The sequence below is a fragment of the Hyaena hyaena genome, unplaced genomic scaffold (genome assembly GCF_003009895.1).
Source record: "Hyaena hyaena isolate Hyena2069 unplaced genomic scaffold, ASM300989v1 scaffold_2, whole genome shotgun sequence".
NCBI lineage: Eukaryota > Metazoa > Chordata > Mammalia > Carnivora > Hyaenidae > Hyaena > Hyaena hyaena.
This window is the reverse complement of record NW_024080634.1, coordinates 6,454,770-6,476,123: the sequence shown is the minus strand read 5'-3', so window position 1 is coordinate 6,476,123 and position 21,354 is coordinate 6,454,770. Positions and strand designations below refer to the sequence as shown.

General features: G+C 49.7%; 1 protein-coding gene across 2 annotated transcripts in view; it reads left to right on the top strand.

Moving 5' to 3' along the window:
• VPS26C (VPS26 endosomal protein sorting factor C) overlaps window positions 1–21,354 on the top strand; it is a 46,383-nt gene that overhangs the window by 23,282 nt on the left and 1,747 nt on the right. The window contains exons 2-7 of one of the 2 annotated variants that reach the window (XM_039228794.1): window positions 4,253–4,396; window positions 5,517–5,666; window positions 12,962–13,042; window positions 16,793–16,867; window positions 20,038–20,188; window positions 20,396–20,548. In XM_039228794.1, the coding sequence (XP_039084725.1) occupies window positions 4,253–4,396; window positions 5,517–5,666; window positions 12,962–13,042; window positions 16,793–16,867; window positions 20,038–20,188; window positions 20,396–20,548 (754 nt within the window). The remainder of the gene's footprint in view (window positions 1–4,252; window positions 4,397–5,516; window positions 5,667–12,961; window positions 13,043–16,792; window positions 16,868–20,037; window positions 20,189–20,395; window positions 20,549–21,354) is intronic. The other variant, XM_039228802.1, reaches the window with a different exon arrangement.

Genomic DNA, 21,354 nt, shown 5'->3' with positions numbered 1-21,354 from the left:
TGGGGAGCCGCTGTAAAGTTCCTTTAAACAGAAGAGTGCCGTGATGTTTCTGTTGCGTATTCATATCTGCTGCTTGGATTCTCTCCTCCGACCCTCACTCACGTTTAGGGCCATCATATGTCCTATGCCTCTCTGCTGGTTCTGTGAAATGTCTCCGTCTTCGTATGACATGACTTTATCCCTAGACCAGGCTGGCTGAGGTTTTAGGTATGAGTTTCTTTATCGTTTACTTTCCTTCTGCTGTGAGCTGAGCAGCTGGGGGAGGTTTTCACAGTGCGAAGCACCTCGCTGCCTCCCACCGCCGCAGACTGCTGCTCCCTGCGGGCAGGGCCCTGGTGGGACCCCTCCATGGTGCTGCCTTCTCTGCCCCTAGATCCCGACCTGCTCCAGGTGCGGCCTCACCTGCCAGAAGCGGGTTTCCAGAACTGAGGGGCCTTGTTGCCGCTTTTGACTGCCGGCCCCGGGTGGGGTTTCTTGGTGTTCACCTGGCTTCACCATTAAAAACAGAGTCTGGGGGCGCCTGGGTGGCTCAGTCAGTTAAGGGACTGACTTTGGCTCAGGTCATGATCTCACTGTTCATGGGTTTGAGCCCCGCATCGGGCTCTGTGCTGGCAGCTCAGAGCCTGGAGTCTGTTTCGGATTCTGTGTCTCCCTCTCTCTCTCTGCCCCTCCCCCGCTCAAGCTCTGTCTCTCTGTGTTTCAAAAATAAACTATTAAAAAAAAAATTTAAAAACAGAGTCTGTGGTTTTAACTTCTTGCTCTTTCCAGTGAGTTCCAGGAAGCTGGGATGGGGACACGGACCTGACACCAGCTTCAAACCCAGTATCCAAATCATGGGTTTGGTGTTTAACTCTGCGTAACAAAAAAGAGAAAAAGTGGTTACATTTGGTTGTGACCTCTTACACTTAGAGAAGACCATTCGAGAACGTGGTCTCTGACAGGACGTGGGTGCGGTTTCTGTCGAGGGTGCCAGCGTGGCTGAGACCGGGTGCGACCAGAGCCTTCTCAACAAGTGCTCCTTCCAGTGAGCCTTGGTTTGGGGCTCCGGCCGGCTGCTCCAGGCATTGCTCCAGAGCCGGCTCGTCCGCCACAACGGGTGTCCCTCACGGCGGGGCCGGGTCTGTCACTGGAAGGTACTGGGCCCTGGTGTCCGTGCGGGGCTGCTGGGGCGGGCGACCCGTCGTGAGTCCCATCCATCCTCGGAGCCGCAGGCTGAGGCAGGGCCTGTCGCCTCGAGTCTTCCACCCACGCGGTGGGGCCTGGGTCGTTCTCATCGCGTCCCCGGACCTTTCTCAGGCCCGGGCCTCCTTGAGGCCATGACGACAGCCGGGGGTCTTACCGCCAAAGTGAGCGCGTGTGGCCTGATTCGTGTGCGTCCTTTCTGGGCTTCATTCCCGCTTGACGCCGGGCGACGTGCAGGTGACGCCAGGGGACGTCGGCACTGTCTAGGTGACCCGGCAATGTGCGGGCACCGTCCAGAGGCTCAAGTCTTCTTTCTCCCTGCGGAGAGTTCTAGAACACAGGCCGAGGGGGATGTTCTTGGTGAGGTGTTGAGTTTTCCCTTAAGTTTAGGTCTTCAAGTTGGTTCTGTGTGCCTTTGGCGGAATTCATCAAGCGTTGTCCTGGGGCCTAGAACCAAGGTGTTCCATGTCCTTATATCTCCCTGAAAAACAATAGGTTTCTCATTATTAGGGGCCTTCACTCTGTCAGAACCATCTTCCGTTTCTTCAAAATAAAAAGAAAACTCTGTTTCTTGGTTTGTTGTGCTACACTTGGACCAAAAAAAAAATTTTTTTTTTTAAGTTTATCTATTTTGAAAGAGAAGGAGCACACGGGGCGGGGGAGGGGGGGAGGGAGGTGAGGTGTGGGAAGAGAGGAGAGAGAGAATCTCAAGCAGGCTGTTCTCGGTCAGCCCTGAGCCTGACAGGGGCTCAAACCCACCAACCTGACACCATGACCTGAGCTGAAGTCAAGAGCCAGATGTTTCACCAACTGAGGCACCCAGGCACCCCTACACTCAGACAAATTCTTTTTTTTTTTTTTTAATTTTTTAAATTTATTTCTGAGAAAGAGAGAGAGACAGCAAGAGCAGGGGAGGGTCAGAGAGAGAGGGAGACACAATCCAAAAACAAGCTCCAGGCTCTGAGCTGTCAGCACAGAGCCCGACGTAGGGGTCGAACCCACGAACCATGAGATCATGACCTGAGCAGAAGTCAGATGCTCAACCGACTGAGCCACCCAGGCACCCCAAACCCTTGGACAGATTCTATATCTTTCTTTTGTTGGCAGAGATTAAACAGACTATATATCATAGGAATGCCTAACTCATCTACAACTACTTGATTACTTTTGTATTCTCTCTACTGTGTTCTTTCTTAATTAAATCAAAGAATGGCAAAAGAGTTCCTTGGGTCATAAAATATTTACTCTGCTTACTTCCAAGGTATTTGGCTTCTTTTTCCTTCTTATGCCATAGGGATTAGGGAAGGAAAGGTGCTGTTGATTATAATATGCCAATTGATGGTCAGCCCCAGACCCTGCTCCTGTGAGATTAACTGAAAATGTGAATATATCAATAGGAGTAGAACTGTCCCAAGCACAACTGTGTTAGAGTTCAGGGGCGCCTGGGTGGCTCAGTCGCTTAAGTGTCCGACTTTGGCCCAGGTCATGATCTCACGGTTCGTGGGTTTGAGCCCCGCATCAGGCTCTGTGCTGACAGCTCAGAGCCTGGAGCTTGTTTCAGATTCTGTGTCTCCCTTTCTCTCTGTCCCTCCCCTGCTCACGCTGTCTCTCTATCTCTCTCTCAGAAATAAATAAAAACATTTTTAAAAATAAATAAATAAGTGATAGAGTTCATGCAATTATTTTGGCTCATTTTATTTCTTGGACACATTCATCAAGTAGATTTTTAAAAATATACTAGTGAATTTAAATTTCTAAAAATTAGATTTCTGTTTAATTGGGGTTGTACGAGAAGTGAAAGAATTAATTTTAATTAAATTTCAAAGTTAAATTATTTCAGAGGAATTTCCACTTAAATTTGCCTCCTTACTTTTTATGGGGGAGTAGGAAACAAAAACAAAATACTTAGCACATTTAAGAGACATAGAATATTCCCTGCTCCCCCAAATACCGTGAGAACTTGGTCAATGGTTTTTCACCGGATGAGTAGAGGAAATGGAAAGGTTTCAACATCAATAGGACAGATGGTTTTTAATGCTTTGATCTGCGGGCCCATTTTAATTTTACCGGTTTCCTTTTTTTGTTTTTTTGTATCCAGTTTTCTGCCATCATATTACCATTTGACAGACGCAGCCTGTTTCTGAAGGTCATTTCAGAAGTACATCATTTGAATTTATTGTGGATTCTCCTTCCGCTCGGGTGGATGCTATTTAATCTCCTCAACTTCCTTTTCCACCCAAAACCCCCATAGCAAATTGAGACCGTCAAGTTCTATGGTGACAGGAAGAAACTGCCATCCAGCCGAGAGTATAATGTCCGTATTCTGTCACTCAGTAATTATCTTCAGATAAATGAATACACGATCTGTTGTGAAATCTTTCTCGAATGATTTATGATCCAGGAAGAAATCTGGGCTCGAATGTCTCCAGGGTGAACCTGGACTTGGAGAGCCTGGAGAAGACCTTTCGTGAAAGGCCGGATTGCCCTCATGTGTTGTGTGGACAAACTCAGGACCCCTCCTCAGCGAGGCTCCCTGGGCAGAGAGGACATGGGACCAAGGAGTTGTGTTAAATTATGCATTTGAAAACGTGTACTTGTTTTGCCATAATCAGGAAGGAACCCAAAGAAAAGGATTTTCTTTTTATTGTTTTCTTTCTGAAGAGGTCATTATCCATGCTCGCGTGTAACGTGATTGTGAATCTTCCATTTGCCTCAGGCCCTTGTCTCTGCCCTTTTGAAATCAGACATTTGTTGGGATTCTCCCAGCCGGGAGTGTGGATGTGTCTGGAAGGGGGCCATGGCCTGAGATCCCTCGGCCACACCCCCCAATGGTCCCTGGCAGCGTGGGCCCAGCTAATGGTACCTATAATTGTCATGACCGTCCAGCCCTCCTCCCCCACTTCCCTGCCACAGCTGTGCCATCTCCATCTCAGCATCCAGGTCTCTGGTCTGTAATAAGTGCTCAGTGAACGTCTGCATCTTTGAACAAAATATCGTTCAGGAGACCTATTTTGGCTACTAAGATGAATGCAAACGTGTGCTAATTTGGTGGCTGTCTCTGCTCTCCTAGGAAGTGCTCTCGGGTGTGGTGGTCATATCTAGCAAGGATTCAATCCAGCACCAGGGAGTGTCGCTGACAGTGGAAGGAAGTGTGAACCTCCAGCTCAGCGCCAAGAGCGTGGGTGTGTTCGAGGCTTTCTACAACTCTGTCAAGGTAAGAATGCGCACGTTGCACACTTTTTAGTTCATGATCCCCGTGCTTGCGGGGTTTTCCCCTTGCGTTCTGGCTTTTTTGTGGTCACCTGTCGTTCTTTCACAAGGTATGGCAATCGTCCTACTTTTAATACTTACTAATCAAAGTGAAAAAATTACTCAGATATTTTGATTCCGAATATATCCTGTGACTAAAAGTCTGTTTTTAATTCCCAGAAGATAGGATGAGGAAAACTGTAAGTGGACTAAATTCAGCCTTTAAAGAGACCAGAGCCCTTCTGAGAGGCCGTCCCTGTGGCTTCTGGCCCTCCCCGTCCCAAAACAAAGCCGTGATTTGATATCCAGATAGGGCAGTGACCATTCTTTTCTTTTGGTCATTTTGGGTAGAGATCCGTGTTCCAGAAATATCACCTCTTTGTCCGGACTTACAGTTTCCTTTCCCCGAAGGACACACTAACTCTCAGTGTTGGGAGGGAAGGAGGGGAGAGGAAGGAAGGGTTCTCGCCACCGCGTTTGGGCTCCTGCTTCCCTCGCCTTCCACGGGCTCCCCGTTTTCCTCCAGCAGCACTTACACACTCGCTTCAGAAGTCGGGGACTTCCTGAGTGACGCTAAACCGAGGTGTAGAGCACATTCACTAATTAAGCAGTGACAGCTGCCTTTAGGCAGGTCCCTAGTGTTGTGCGGGCGGCAGGCAGGCTCCCAGGAGGCTGGTGAGCAGCCCGGGTTTGGGCGGCAGCCCCCCTGGCCACACATCCTGACTGTGCCGTGCCTGCTTCTTCATCCTGAAGGTGGGAGTGCCGGCCGGGAGGGTTGTTCGGATAGTCGACTGAGCTTTTCTGGGAGAGGAGAGGCGATACTGCTTCAGATGTGCACCAAACATTGAGGCATCCAGCGCCGCAAACGAGCCATCATCGTGCCGGAGACCTGGGCCAGCTGTGTGCTCCTCTGCGGGCACAGCGCTGCGTGGCCCAGGACATCAGTGGGGGGGGTGGGGTGGCACCCCAGGGCCCGGGGCTCCTGGCTTTCAGGAGATCGTCAAGGGACATGGCAATGGGAAAGTGCATCTAGAAGTGCCTGTGGCTAGACGGAGTTGCTTTTTTCTACCCCCCCCCCCCCCCCCCCCCCCCCCATTATCAACAGTACCATCGAAATGGTGAAGCCAGGAAAATTTCCCAGCGGCAAAACAGAAATTCCTTTTGAGTTTCCCCTGCACGTGAAGGGCAACAAAGTCCTGTACGAGACGTACCACGGCGTGTTTGTCAACATTCAGGTGAGCGCTCCCTGAGGCCCTGGGGTCGCCTTCCCCGCTGTCCTTCTGCAAAGTGGCTCCGTCTCCCTTTCACTGAAAGTTGACAGACGGGCGCAAGGAGTCAATGTGGTAGTGGTTGCCGAGACCGCCTGTGTACACCCCACGTCGACTCCTCATCTTGCTTCGCAGAAGGCATCTGGTGTGCAGCCGGTGGCTTTGATGGGAACCCCGGAGGACCCACGCGACGCAGCTTCTTTGGAAAAGTCCCGTTGTTTCTTTTGGCCCCTGTTCAGGCCCCGTCGACACCGGGAGGGGTGCTTTTATTGTTTGGTGATAGATATGCCCTCACGTCTCTCTGGCACCCGCGCTAATTGTCTGCTTTCTACGTATAAATATCTCTTTGTTAGATATCCAAGGGCTGCAGCTCTAACATAGGCTTGTATTCTTTATTGAACAAACCTTGTAAATGAGGGGAAGTGAATTTATGACTTCCTGTCTACCTCCGCCAGCTCAGGATGCCTTTCACAGCCACTATTGTGTCAGGCACAGTTTGGAGTCGTGACTCCGAGCGAGCAAGCCAGCGAGAGAGCCTTTCCTTTATTCGGGAGAAAGAAAGGCACTTTTGTGATACCAGCGCTATGGGGTCCCCCTTGTTGGATGAGACAAAACCATTTTGTCTTACGTACGTGCAGGAGGGCAGAAAGTTAGGACGTTTTTTTGATTTATTACGTCTTAGCTGATAATTTGGGCTTGCTAAGTCCCCATTCCCCTGCCTCAAACGTAACACTTTAAACATGCAGATCCTCAGAACACTCTTGAGAGTTTTAACTAAAGGTCTGTCCGCGTGTGAGTTCCACGAAGTGCCTTAAAGAGTGGCGGACAAGTCCCTCGCGCGGCCTGACTGCTGTGCTGCACGAAGCATTCTTTCTGCAGAGAAAAACTGTGTCTGGTCCTTTGTTATTGGTGCACCTATTTCAGGCAGTCTGTATACCGAAGGCTCTGGACGGCCCGTAGCAAGTACCTGTGACGGCGGGTGGGGAAGCGTCTAGATTGAAAGGAAGCTGCTGCGTAGACGAGTCCTCTGGCCGGCTTTCTGGGTGGGGAGCACCTTCCCCATGCAAGACCGTAAATGCAAAACCGTGTCTGTCTCTGACTCTCCAAAATAAATAGAAGTTAAAAAATTAAACAAAAAGCAAAACCTTAAAAAAAATCAAATGAAAATCTCATTCTTTTCCAAAGGCTGTCAAGAAGGGCGTGTGGATGTAGTTGACCCTTGAACAGCGTGGGTTCAAACTGTGTGGGTCCACGTACGTGCAGATTTTATTTTCAATAAATATAGTCCAATACTGTAAATGTATTTTCTCTTCCTTATGATTTTTCTTTTTAGTTTTATTGAAAATTTTTTTAATGTTTGTTTATTGAGAGAGAGAGAGAGACATGGATCATGAGCAGGGGAGGGGCAGAGAGAGAGGGAGACACAGAATCTGAAGCAGGCTCCAGGCTCCGAGCTGTCAGCCCAGAGCCCAACATGGGGCTTGAACTCACGGACCGTGAGATCATGACATGAACTGAAGCCAGACGCTTAACCGACTGAGCCATCCATGCGCCCCCTTATGATTTTCTTCATGACATTTTCTTTTCTCCAGCTTACTTTATTGTAAGAATACAGTAGATGATACATATAACATAACAGAATATGTGTTAATCCACTGTTAATGTTATCACTCAGGCTTTTGGTCAGCAATAAGCTCTCAGTAGTTACGGTTTTGGGAAGTCACAAGTTACACCTGGATTTTTGGACTGGCGCCCCTAACCCCCCACTGTTCAAGAGTCAACTGTACATAAAAACTTGTGTTCTGTGTCCTGCATAGCTGTATGTAAATTGGAAATTCTTTAAAATGCAGTTGGAGGGTTACCATGTGGTGAGTTCTTTAGTGAAGTGTATAATCACCCGACCTTTATTTTGGCCCTCAGATCTTACACCTTGAGGGTTAACTTCAGAATGCTACAACCTGGAATTCTCTACTTCCCCAAATAGCTCACACATTTCTAAAGGTGAGGAGATTTCTTCTTACTCTGACCTCGGATTTATAAGAGCTTATCACCTAGAGTCAACATTTATTAGAATTTTGCCACCTTTGTTTCATCTGTATTTATCTTTCCTCAGTTGTTTCAAAGTTAGTTACAGAATCTTGACACTTCATCTCGAGGTACCTCAGTGTCCATCTCCTGCAGAATCCATGTGACATTTTCACACCTATCAAAATTGACAGAAATTCTCAAATACCATCTCATTCCCAATTCACATTCAAATTTGTCATCGCTCCTTCTGAGAAAATACCCTTTTTAAAAAGGATTTCATTTAATTCATTAAAAAATGTTTTTAATGTTTGTTTATTTTTGAGAGAGAGGGAGAGACAGAGCACAAGTGGGGGGAGGGGCAGAGAGAGAGATAATCGGAAGCAGGCTCCAAGGTGTCAGCACAGAGCCCGACACCAGGCTTCATCTCTGAACAGCAAGATCATGACCCGAACCGAAGTCAGATGCTTAACTGACTGAGCCACCTAGACGCCCCAATTTAATTTATTTTTTAAAATGTTTATTTATTTATGAGAGAGTGGGAGAACGTGAGAGAGTGCATGGAGGAGGGGCAGAGAGAATCCTGAGAAGGCTCCACACTCAGTGCAGAGCCCAAAGTGGGGCTCAAACTCACAACCCTGAGATCAGGAATCACATGCTCCACGGACTGAACCAGCCAGGCGTGCCTTGAAAATATACTTCTTGAGAGAGACTAGGATTATGGGTTTTTTAAGACCATTTTTCATTGATTGGTTGATTCATTCATTCGGTTTCTAGATGGGTCTTTCGCTGGCATTATTGTTTTATAGCAGAGCAAGTGCCACGGAAAGTCCACAGCACCAACCCGTGGCCACAGGGCTGGCCTTCACACCACTGCTTACCATGCTTACCCTGCAGATTCATGGGCAGTTTACTTTGGATAGAAAGTCTTGTTAAACTGGATAGAAAGTATTGTTAGGGGCGCCTGGGTGGCTCAGTCGGTTAAGCGTCCAACTTTGGCTCAGGTCATGATCTTACCATTCGTGGGTTCGAGCCCTGTGTTGGGCTCTGTGCTGATAGCTCAGAGCCTGGAGCCTGCTTCATATTCTGTGTCGCCCTCTCTCTCTGACCCTCCCCTGCTCACACTGTCTCTTTCTCTCTCTCAAAAATAAATAAAACATTAAAAAAAAAAGTGTTGTTAAACCTAGTAACATCCTCTTTCTCAAATGATGTGGGCGCCAAGACATTTTACAGTTAGAATTTGAATTGTGTTGTAGGAACATACTGTAAAAATAGTAAAAGCCATAAGACGGAATGAATAAAGGGTTTAAGATGTAGCCAGTGTGAAGTGCGCAGCATGCAGGGTCTGGGTTTCCTTGTTCCTCCTTAGCCGGAGGCTCAGTGCTATTTGGCCTCATTCTTCTTAGGCCTGTTCTCACCTCTGTGAGTAGATCGTGCCTCCAGCAATCTGCCCGCTCTCCCTAGCTGTCCCTTGTGCAGCTGCCTTTTCTTTTAAAAGTTGTGTAAATCGTAGGCAAGTTTTGTTATGTTGGTTCCCCTCACGTGGCCATCGTAGCGGGGTTTTGTGCTATAACAACACAACATACAGCAGCACCACCATGTCTGCGAAGTCGTATTTCACAATTAGCTTGTCCAGATGCTAGTCATTCTTTCTCAGGGTTCAGCATATCCTTTCCGGAGTCTGCTTCAAATCTGTTGACAGGCGTCTTCTTTCTTCTTCCTGTTGGCTCCATGTTTACGGACGGTCATAAAAGATCCAGTCTTGCACCTCCTTCTGGAGCCCTGCGCGGTCCAGCCGTCCTGACCCGCTCTGACCCGCGGAAGCTCCTACCTCCTGGACCACCTCGTCACAGTCGGGCAAGAGCGCGAGCCAGGGCTCTGCAGCAGACAGATCTGGGCTTGAGTTAGGTGTTGCGTAGACATGCAGAGCACGGGTTTTGGCAGCCAGCAGGTGTAAATTCACATCCTACCTCTGTGACCCCCAGCAGCCTCCATGACCCCCTCCAAGGGGATCAGTGAGGTCTTGGCATGAAGTGCTTAGTTAGCTCAGTGCCTGGCATGTGGAATGTTCCGAGTCCATATGTGTTGAGTGACTGAATATAAATGAGGGACTGGTAGCTCTCCTTACATTATCCTAACAGTCGTATTGGAATTGATGAAGATGGTGCATGTAAGAGAATTAACATAATTCCTGGAACAAATATCAGCGAGTTCCTCTTCTCCACCGTCCTCCCCACCCTTGCTGGTTAGCAGCTGCCCCATGTTAGGAATTATTGCCTTCACACTTAAAAACGTTCCGTGGCCAGAAGTGGATGCCTGTTGTTCTCACTCCTCTGCAAGTTGTCGGAATCCAGCTCACACTGACTTCGCCTACAAAAGGCTGTCAGATCACAGAACTGGCAGTTCCAGGGGCCACTTGTGTGTCCAGCTCGGTCACCTTCCATGCGGACCTTGTGCTCAGGAGGGCTCTTCCCTGGCTGTGGCAAAGCTGGCTGCCAGTGTATGGCTGGTGTGGCCCCTGGCAGGCAGAGTTCTTTCTGATAGTCCCGGTAGCAGGCCTGGCTTCCTGGTCACTTCTGGGGGGCAGGGCGGAGGAGGTCAGCACTGCCAAAGGCCTGAGAATAAAAATCAGGAAGGGGAAGTTGCCGTTGGGAAAAGAATACAAGGGACCAGGCGGGGCCGAACAGAATGTCGCCTGTGCTAGACAAGCGTGTGGGCTGTACCGGAGAGAGAGGAAACACATGCATGCATACACACACACATACTCACACTGTACATATACACACACATGTGTGCACACACATGTACACAGATCTTACAGTACCAGTCCTCACTGAGTTGTCTGGCTGGGGAGACCAGATTGAAATCTCAAAAGAGAATATATGTATGTGTGTGTGTGTATATAAGTGTGTATATATACATATATATATATACACACACACACACACACACACACATGCATATACATCCCTTGTCTGCAGAGATTTATATATTTATATGCATAAGTTTATATTTATAAATATATAAGTATATGTATATTTTATATATTTGTAAATATATAAAATATATATATAAAGATCTTTGCAGACAAGGGATGTTTCTTTAGAAAGATGTTTTAGGGGCATCTGGGTGGCTCAGTTGGTTAGGCGTCCAACTCCTGGCTTCAGCTCAGGTCATGAACTCACAGTTCATGAGTTCGAGCCCTACATCAGGCTCTGTGCTGAGAGTACAGAGCCTGCTTGGGATTCTCTTTCTCTCTCTCCCCTGCTCATGTTCTCACTCTTCCAAAATAAACAAACAAATTAAAAAAAGTGTGTTAATCTCCCAGTAGCACCTTAAACATATACTAGCTTCTTATCTAATGTGCACAGGTTGTTCATAGTAACGTAGCTTCTTGATTCAACCATGCACGTAGCCCTAGTTATACAAAATATTTTTTAACAGAATTCTAAAGTTTTCCCGGATGATGAAAACAGTAGCTAACTTGCTTCAATGTGGGTTATGTGATTTTTTTTTTTTTTAAGATTAACATTAAGACTGTGATCATGCTGTAGAGTTTTGTGACCAGTCAGCGTGTCAACCGATGGACCAGAACCATGTGAAGAAACAGTCCCAGGTCGGAGGTGTTAGCTTGGGGACCAGCCCCGCGGAGGGGCCCGTTCTTCCTTGGGTGGAACAGGGCCTGTGTCGCAGGAGGTCACACCAGCAGTGGCCAGTTCAGAAAAATAGCACAGGCACAGCAGAGAAATTGAACACAGGTTAACAGTTAGAGGGATGCTGCCTGCCTTACCTGTCCACATCACCTCGTACCGAGGGTACATCTGTGTAAGACGGGGAAGGGCCGAGAGGGAGAATGGTTAAGATCGGCTGTGCATCGTCCGCTATGGAAGCTGGCTCCTGGATATGTGGGGCGTCTTCATTCTCTTCTCTTTACTTCTGCATATGTTTGAATTTTCCAAAATAAACATTTTAAAAGATGTCCCCTTCTTTATTACTCCTTAAGGTTATAATATGGAGAGCTGGGGCACCTGGGTGGCTCAGTCAGTGAGCGTCCAACATCGGCTCAGGTTATGATCTCACGGTTCTTGGGTTCAAGCCCCGTGTTGGGCTCTGTGCTGATAGCTCAGAGCCTGGAGCCTGCTTCGGATTCTGTGTCTCCCTCTCTCTCTGCCCCTTCCCCGCTCATGCTCTGTCTGTCTGTCTCTTTCTTTCTCAAAAATAAACATTTAAAAACCAATTAAAATATGGAGACCTAGTTTTAAGGTGCCCTGGAGTCCCGGATATCAAGTACTATGACTGCATATTCGTCTCTTCAGTAAACCGGGGACTCCTCAGTGCAGGGTCTGACTCCGATCTTGCTCTGGCCCCTGGTGCCAAGCTGTGCACATGGTGCTATAGGCAACTCGCTTCTTAAGGGGGTCTGTGATGTGCTGGGTGCTGTCCTGGGGCTCCTCGTCCTTCCTGTGTGTTTTCATTTTTTTCTTTTAAAAAAACAAATTTTTTTAACGTTTTATCTATTTTTGAGGGAGCATGAGCAGGGGAGGATCAGAGAGAGAAGGAGACACAGAATCTGAAGACAGTCTCCAGGCTCTGAGCTAGCTGTCAGCACAGAGCCCGATGCAGGGCTCGAACCCACGAACTGTGAGATCATGACCTGAGCTGAAGACGGATGCTTAACCAACTGAGACACCCAGGCACTCCCTTCCTGTGTGTTTTCTAATCCTCATCACAAAATAGCTACCATTTTACTGAGAGCTGCTGTGTGCCAGGCCGTGAACCAAGTGTACGTCACACATTGTCTCATCCGGCCCTTGCTGCAGGCAAGAACTAATGTCCCCACTTTAAAGCGCAGGAGCCCAGCGCTTAGATAGGTTGTCTTATTTGTCAGGGTTCATACACTAAGACAGATGACTGGCTTTGAACCAGCTTTGGCTTCTAGGTGCACATCCTTTCTGCTCGATCATGCTGCTCTCACATGGGACTCTGTGCCTTTGTGTGGCGGGTCAACCACGGGATGCTGTGGAATCACCCTGAAGTGTGGTTTTGGTTTCGGTCTTTTTACGGAAATATCTTTCTTTCGAGCACTGGCTCCCCCTCGTATGTATATTAGTTTCATGTAACAGAGTAATTGGACCAAGTCCTGATATATGTTGACTTACTTGTGTCTCTGGATACAGGTCCCAGATGAATGCACATCCCACTAAAACGACATTTTCCTGTCCGATCTCTCCCTCCAGTATACCCTGCGCTGTGACATGAGGCGGTCTCTGTTGGCCAAGGACTTGACAAAGACCTGCGAGTTCATCGTTCACTCTGCTGTAAGCCACGTCTGGGGCTCTGTGCTGAAGGATAGGACTCTTCCATAGGGTCTGGTATTTCCTTCATTTATGAGCCGAGAAGTTCGCCAGGTGCTGGGTCACGGCTGCTGGGGAAGAGACCCCAGGGTCCCCGAGACAGGGACGTCATGTCTTTTAGCAGGACCAGAGCCCCACGGTGGCTGTGACTCAGCTAAGGAGCGGTGGGCGGGGGCCACCTCTGTAGTAGCAAGCAGCAGGCCTGTTTCCGAGGGAAGGCACACAGCTCCTCCTTTCTCAAGGTCACGACGGCCACACAGAACCCAGAGCAGTGGCCCGGCCCAGATAAAGGACGGCCAGGGCCTTATCTTGTCGGCACACTCAGCGAGAACACACAGGGACCCTTGGGGTCAGGGTGGGTCGCTTCTTCCCACACCTTTTTTTTTTTTTTTAATAAATTTTTTTAACATTTTATTCATTTTTGAGAGACATAGACAGAGTGTGAGCAGGGGAGGGGCAGAGAGAGAAGGAGACACAGAATCCGAAGCAGGGTCCAGGCTCCGAGCTGTCAATACAGAGCCTGACGCGGGGCTTGAATTCATGAACCATGAGATCATGACCTGAGCTGAAGTCGGACGCTTAACTGACTGAGACCCCCAGGCGCCCCTCTGCCAACACTTTCTGGTAATACTTTGCAGTGACAACATATTCTTTAAAATTCCCTTTCATGTGCCGACTGCACGAACTGGATCCCCCTCCCCCACGGCTGTCGGCCATTCTGGGTGAATTCAAGGCAGAGTCTGCAGCTCATCTGTGCTGTTCCTTGGTCACCATGCAGAGACTAGCAGTGACAGGCCGTGCCCACCGTAGGTGTGACACGCGGTGACGGATGTCCTCAGCAATGGATTCCCTGTTCCCCTGGGCCTCTCTGCAGGCCCTGTGTCATCCTTCCCTTCCCTGGGCTCACACCTCTAAGTCAGGGCCGGCTTCTGCCTTCTCGGGGCCAGCGCTCGCCTCGTTCCCCCCTTGAGTAGCTGCCTAGACTCAGAATGCAGTGCTTCTGCCTTTGATTTGATTCTGAGCAGTTTGGGAGATGGAAGGTAACCAAACTGGGGTTCCTGGAGGCACCCGAGTGAACAGAACCTGGACGTGTCAGAGCACATAGGCCTGGGCACTCCCTGGGCTGTCTCCAGAACACTCCTTATGAGGGCCTCCCCAAGCTGGGTGAGACCCATGCGTGCTCCGGGAGCATGTGGTTCTGTGGGGCCGCCGGCCATGTCAAGATGCCACCAAACTGGACAGACAGGAGCCACTAGCTTTCCCTGGCTCACTTACCTTCGTAGGATTTGTGCAGGGCTCTGCCTCCTAGGGACCCACATGTACCTCATGGTCCTTGCCATGTGCCTTAGGAAATGGGGGCTTCTACAGAGCTCTGTGGGGAGGCATGTTGGCTTTGTGGAAAATTGGCGGTTGCATTTCTTTTGTACTGTTATGAAATGTCCATGGATGTCTTTTTTTTTTTAATTTTTTTTAAAAAAATTGTTTTTGCTTTTAATTTTTTTTTTGAGACAGAGAGCATGGGCAGGGAAGGGGCAGAGAGAGAGGGAGACACAGGATCTGAAGCAGGCTCCAGGCTCTGAGCTGTCAGCACAGAGCCCGATGTGGGGCTCGAACCCATGAACCCGGAGATCATGACCTGAGCAAAGTCAGACGCTTAACTTACTGATCCCCTCTGGTGCCCCCCATGGATGTCTTGTAGTAATGGTTCTGTAAAAACTATAAGACTTAAATCTTTTGTGTAGAAGATTTGCATCATTTTTGTGATTTTTTAGGACTTCAACATTTATCATTAACCCCTTATTAAATTTTTAATAATCACCGTTTAAGTGTCTCTTTTAGGGACAATGTATTATATAAAATGTTAAAAACATTTATCTTTTTTGGAAGTCATGTGATTTAGGTATTTTCCTTTTTTCTATCAAAGGTCTTCACGTGGAAGCAAAACATATTTTTTTTTCTTTAATGTGGATTATTCTGTAAAAGAGACATACACCCTTTAATGTCTTTAACAAAAAGAACCTCCAACTTTGTGAAGGAGAATAAACCAAATTCGGCTCCCTGCCCAGAGCTGGACTCCGGGCCAGGTCTCCCCCCACCCCTGACCCCCGGCCCACTCATGACCACAGGGCCCTATCAGAAGTCAGCTCAAGGTGGGCATCAATGGCTGGGCCACCTGCGGCTTCCTCCCTGCCCCCGGCATCTCACCAACACCCAGGCTTCAAGAACCCTGTTCTTGGGAGGCGCTTGGGGGGCTCAGGTGGCTAAGCATCTGACTTGGGCTCAGGTCTTGATCTCACAGTTTGTGAGTTCAAGCCCCGCGTTGGACTCTGCTGACAGCTCAGTGCCTGGAGCCTGCTTCGGATTCTGTCTCCCTGCCTCTCCACCCCTCCCCCACTCACGTTCTGTCTCTCTGTCTCTCTCAAAAGTAAACAAACATTAAACATTTTTAAAAAAATATTTTTACTTATTTCTAGGAGAGAGAGAGAGAGACAGCGTGAGCAGGGGAGGGTCAGAGAGAGAGGGAGACACAGACTCTGAAATAGGCTCCAGGCTCTGAGCTGGCAGTCAGCACAGAGCCCGACGCGGGCTCGAACCCACAAACCACGAGATCATGACCTAAGTGAAAGTCGGACGCTCAACCAACTAAGCCACCCAGGCGCCCCAAAAAATTTTTAAAAAGAACTCTGTTCTTGGGGCACCTGGCTTGCACAGTTGCTGAAACGTGCGACTCTTGATTTCGGGGCTGTGAGTTCAAGCCCCACGTTGAGTGTAGAGATTACTTAAAAATAAAATCTTCAAAAAACACACACAAAAAGAATCCTATTCTTTATGAATTATTTCACGAGAAGGCCAAAACCACCCTGTGATCTCTATTCGACAAGTTAAATAGTCCTTTAAATGCTGTGTGGAAGAATATGTGCATGAACCTATCAATAAGAAGAATATTGCTTAGACTACGCTTTTGGTGAATGAGGACACTTGGCAGTTTGGCACCTGGGATCTCGGCATCAGTGGCCGTTGGACCCTGGCGCCGGAGTGAAACCCGCCAGGCAGGCCCCAGGGAAGCCTGGCGGGAGTGACGGGTCCTGCAGTTGTATAGCGTGGATGTGAGTGTGTCCGCTGACTGTGGTGACATGATTATTCTATGCGACTCATTCTGCCAGTTGGACGGCTGGGTGGCCGACAGCGCCGGCATCGGAGCCAGAACACCTGGGTTTGAATCTCGGTTCTGCCACTTGAGACCGCCTGAGCTCTCTGTGCCTCTCTGTGCTTGTCTGTGAAGTGGGGCCAGGGCCGGGGCCAGCACCCCGTAGGGTTGCCGTGCTCCTTCGGCAGCACATCAGAGGAGCTTCGTGTCAGCTCTCACTCTAAGAGCTTTAAAATGAGTACCTTCCAGTAATACTACCCTTGGTTCTTAGGTCTCATTTTTAATTCCTGGACCTGAAAGGGACCTGAGAGATTAAGAAAGTGATGCCTCATTTTACAGATGAGGAGACTGAGTCACAGGGGGTGAAGAAATGGGGCAAAGAGCACGACGTTGCCTTGACAGAACTGTGTGTGTAGAACCCGGGTGGGCTGCCTCTCACTGCCGGCTTCCCCCGCCCTCCGATCCATTCTGCCGCCCTTCGTTTCTTTAAAAGCGGAAAAGGGAAGTTGGATGCGGGGAGCCCTTGGCCTTCAAGCAGCTGATGTTGGTTTTACCTCCTGTTTTAGCCTCAGAAGGGGAAGCTGACGCCAAGCCCCGTGGACTTCACCATCACGCCCGAAACCTTGCAGAACGTCCGAGAGGTAGGTGTGCCTCCCACAGCTAGCTGTCAGCACAGAGCCCGATGCGGGGCTCAAACTCACTGACCATGAGCCTGAGCTGAAGTCGGACACTTAACCGACTGAGCCACCCAGGTGCCCCTGGAAACGTTTACTTCAGCAGCAGTGTGATTCGTCTCCAAGCCGTGCCTCTCACAAGATAGCACCCTTACTGCAGATGCACGGCCTTTCCGCTCTCTTCCTCGTTATCCTGTTTGCCAGCATTGGCTTCTTTTTCTTGCTTTTATTTTCCTCAGGTGTTTATTGGTTCTTGGTTGTCAGCTTATATTTACATAAATGAGGATCAAATATATATATGGCCTTGTTAACTAGACTCCTTGTCCTTAGCCCAGATAGTAGGCTGTCCTAGTCACACACGCACACCCTGACGTGAGGGGCTTTGCTGCAGGGGAGGGGCATTCGGCCCTGTGGGCTCTCTTGGAGGGTGTGCAGGTGGCCCGTCTTCTGGGGTCACAGCCTCATCGTCCTGCATGGTGACTGTAAATGGGGACACTTACCCAGCCTGCTTTGGGAGCGTCGTGGGTAGGAAGTCAGCCTTGAGGGAGACATGCTGACCCCAGAGGCCGCTCATGGCCGGTTCCATCCCCGCTGTGACCTCTCCCCTCCACCTTCCCTGGGTGGGCCCCGCCTCTGATCTCAGGGCTGCCCAGGGCCCGCTGGGAACAGTGTGCAGAGCGCTCTGGAAACCTCAGGACGTCCCCGGGACCCCTGGGGGCTTCACTGTCCATGTACTTTTATTTGTAATTTTTTTTTTAACATTTATTTATTATTGAGAAAGAGAGACAGAGCATGAACAGGGGAGGGGCAGAGAGAAGGGGAGACACAGGATCCAAAGCAGGCTCCAGGCTCTGAGCTGTCAGCAGAGGCTGACGCAGGGCTTGAACCCGCAAACTGCAAGATCATGACCTGAGCTGAAGTCGGCCGCTTAACCGACCGAATCACCCAGGTCTGCGCGCTTTTATTCACAGAAACACTTGACCGGGCTAGTCGCCACGTGGCGGCCCGCACAGCCTCTCTGTGTAGCTCTTTTTTTTTTTTTTTTTTTTTTTTTTTTTTTTTTTTTTTTTTTTTTTTTTTTTTTTTTTTTTTTTTTTTTAATTTTTTAATGTTTTATTTCTTTTTGAGAGAGAGAGATAGAGACAGCATGAGCAGGGGAGGGTCAGAGAGAGAGGGAGACACAGACTCTGAAACAGGCTCCAGGCTCTGAGCTGTCAGCATAGAGGCTGACATGGGGCTCGAACCCACGAACTGTGAGATCATGACCTGAGCTGAAGTCTGATGCTTCACTGACTGAGCCACCCGGGCGCCCCTGGCTCATTTTTTCTTTTTTGTTTGTGGCAACATCATGTCCCTGGGAGGAGGGGTAAAGTGAGTGTTCAGTCAGGATCTTCAGCTGGGCGTTGAGAGCTTTTCTTTTCTGTCAGTTGCCCAGAAGAATTTTAATGTAGATTGCCACTGCTTTTTATGTTTTGGAACAAATAGCCTCTCTACTTATAGTTATTTTTAGAACATTGTCTTGAATCGAGACTTTTCTAGAGCTCTCTGCCTCTAGGGCTGGCAGGTGTGGGTCCCCCGCTCCCCAGTCCCAGTGCTGGCCGACCAGGCAGCACCAGCCATGGTGACCGCTAGCCCCCCGGGGAGGGTGCTGGTCTAAACTGGGATGAGCTGTGGGTGGCAGGTACTGACTGGATTTCAAAAAGAGAATATAAATGTAATTTTTTAATATTGAATGTTTGTGGGAGGGAGAGTTCGGATCTCTTGGTTGATTTTACTGTTTCCTTTTACTTTTTATATAGAGCTGCTAGAAAATGTTAGATTATATGCATGGTTCCCATTTGCGGCTGCATTTTGTCTCTGTGAGATGGTGGTGCTTCAAACCCCAACTTCAGTAACTGCGGCCATCGAGGTGAAGGCTTCTAGAACAGTTGCCTCAGTTCATATCTGCTTCCCACAAGAAATCGTCATCTACCCATAACCAGGTTCTTAGGTGTGCAGAGAAAGGGTCCAGGAGGTTTTAGTCCAGCATTGGTGAAAATTGTTGTCTTTAAATGTCCTTGAGGGGCGCCTGGGTGCCTTAGTTGGTTGAGTGTGTCTGCCTTTTGATCTCAGCTCAGGTCTTTTTTTTTTTTTTTTAATGTTTTTATTTCTGAGAGAGAGAGAGACGTGGCGTGAGCAGGGGAAGGTCAGAGAGAGAGGGAGATACAGAATCTGAAGCAGGCTCCAGGCTGTCAGCACAGAGCCCGATGCGGGGCTTGAACCCACGAACGGTGAGATCATGACCTGAGCCAAAGTCGGACACTTAACCGACTGAGCCACCCAGGTGCCCCTCAGCTCAGGTCTTGATCTCATGGTTATAAGTTCAAGCCCCACATTGGGCTCTGTGCTGGGAGAGAAGCCTACTTAAAAAAATAAACTAAACAAAACAAAATAAATAATAAAAATAAAAGTTTTTTTTAATGTCCTTGAAATAAATGCTTTGACTTTTCAAAATTGCATAATTGGGAGCATTTTTTTTTAAATGTTTATTTATTTTTGAGAGAGAGAAAGATTGTGAACAGGAGAGGGGCAGAGAGGGAGGGAGACACAGAATCCGAAGCAGGCTCCAGGCTCTGAGCTGTCAGCACAGAGCCTGACGCGAGGCTCGAACCCACAATATGAGATCATGACCTGAGCTGAAGTCAGACACTTAACCCACTCAGTCATCCAGGCGCACATAATTGGGAGCATTTTAAGTTGATTATTTTTTTAAAGCCTTTCGAGTGTACATGTGACCAGTTGCACTTAAACACCATTGGCGACTTCTTCAGGCGTGTCTATGTCATGTTGCTGGGTAAGGAGGAGCTTTCCAGATCTGATCTAGGGGGTCAGGACAGCTCTGTGGGGCTGGCCATTCTGTACGGGCCGTGCAGGCACCTGCCATCTGCAGGGAGCTGTTGAAAAATTCAGTCTGTCGACTGACCCGATGGGCGACGTGAACACCACTGTACTTTCCCATTTTGTAAAACGAGGTCCCCATGGGTTTTATCAAAATTATCCAACTTTGCCTTCCGTTTTTATTTGTACCAGGTGACTGACCGTGGAGGGCTTTCCCTTGGCACCTCCCGTCCCTGATGTCTGTTTTTGTTCTGTTGCAGAGAGCCCTGCTCCCCAAGTTTCTCATCCGAGGCCATCTCAACTCAACCAACTGTGTCATCACACAGCCGCTGACGGGTGAGCTGGTGGTAGAGAGCTCGGAGGCCGCCATCCGGAGCATAGAGCTGCAGCTGGTCCGCGTGGAGACGTGCGGTAAGGGCCCCGTGGCTGACCTGCTGGTTCCAGAAATGTCTGCGTGAGAAAGTGCGACGCGGAGGGAGGGAGCCCTAGTCCTGTGGGGCAGGTGGCCGCGCTGGTGAGGGTGATGACACAGGCGCTCACGGAGGCCCCAGGCTCTGTCGCTCTGCTTGTCTGGACAGCCGCTGTTCCCTGACCGCTCGGCACTGTCCGCCCACGCAGGGTGTGCAGAAGGATACGCCCGGGACGCCACGGAGATTCAGAATATTCAGATCGCTGACGGAGACGTTTGTCGCAGCCTGTCCGTCCCCATATACATGGTCTTCCCCCGGCTGTTCACCTGCCCTACGCTGGAGACCACCAACTTCAAAGTGGGTAAGCACGTCCCGTCAAGGGGGGGCCTGCGTACGGGGCCCCCTGAGAGCCTGCAGTGTACACGTGGGTCTGCTTGGGGCGGGCGGGCTTGGCCCACAGCACACAGTGCCTCGGCCGCTCCACAGAAGCTCCCCCGGGGGGCTGCCGTGCCGTCCCTGACGGTGTGCGTGACACGTGCGGGCCCTCCACGGGGGGGGGGGGGGGGACCGTGTGGCCTAAGGCAGGCCCCGCAGCGTCCAGAAGGAGCAAGCACAGCACGGGAGCAGCCCACCGCGTGCGTGAGGAGGTCGGGCTGGCACATGGGGGAGACTCGGTTGTACCCCTCCGTGTGGATCACTGTCCAGGCTGCTCTTCCCCCACTGGGGGTGTCGGGGTCACTTTCCATGATGAATATTCGTGGAGCCCCTGTGTGCTCTTACCTGCAACGTTACAGCATAAGAGGCGCACCGCAAGGTCAGGACAGCGTGTCCGGAGCAAAGAGGGCACCAGACTCGGCTGTTGGCTGAACACGTGGAAGGGCGGCGACGTCTGCTGGAAGTGTGGGGTCCGATCGGAGCCCAGCGAAGCCACCGTGACTTTTCTCAAAAAAGCTGTGTGTGATGGTTGTCGAATAACCTGTGTGTGTCCCCAGCAGGGGTGCGGGGCACAGGGTGAGGGGCCGAGGCACAGGGTGAGGGCCCTCCTCGGCCCGCTGCCCTCCTGCAGGTGATGCCCCCCCACCCCCCCACCCCGGCCGCCAGCATCACCCCCCGCACGCTGCACACGGCTTCCTGAAGGCCGTGTTTTACCTCGGAGTACTTTGATTT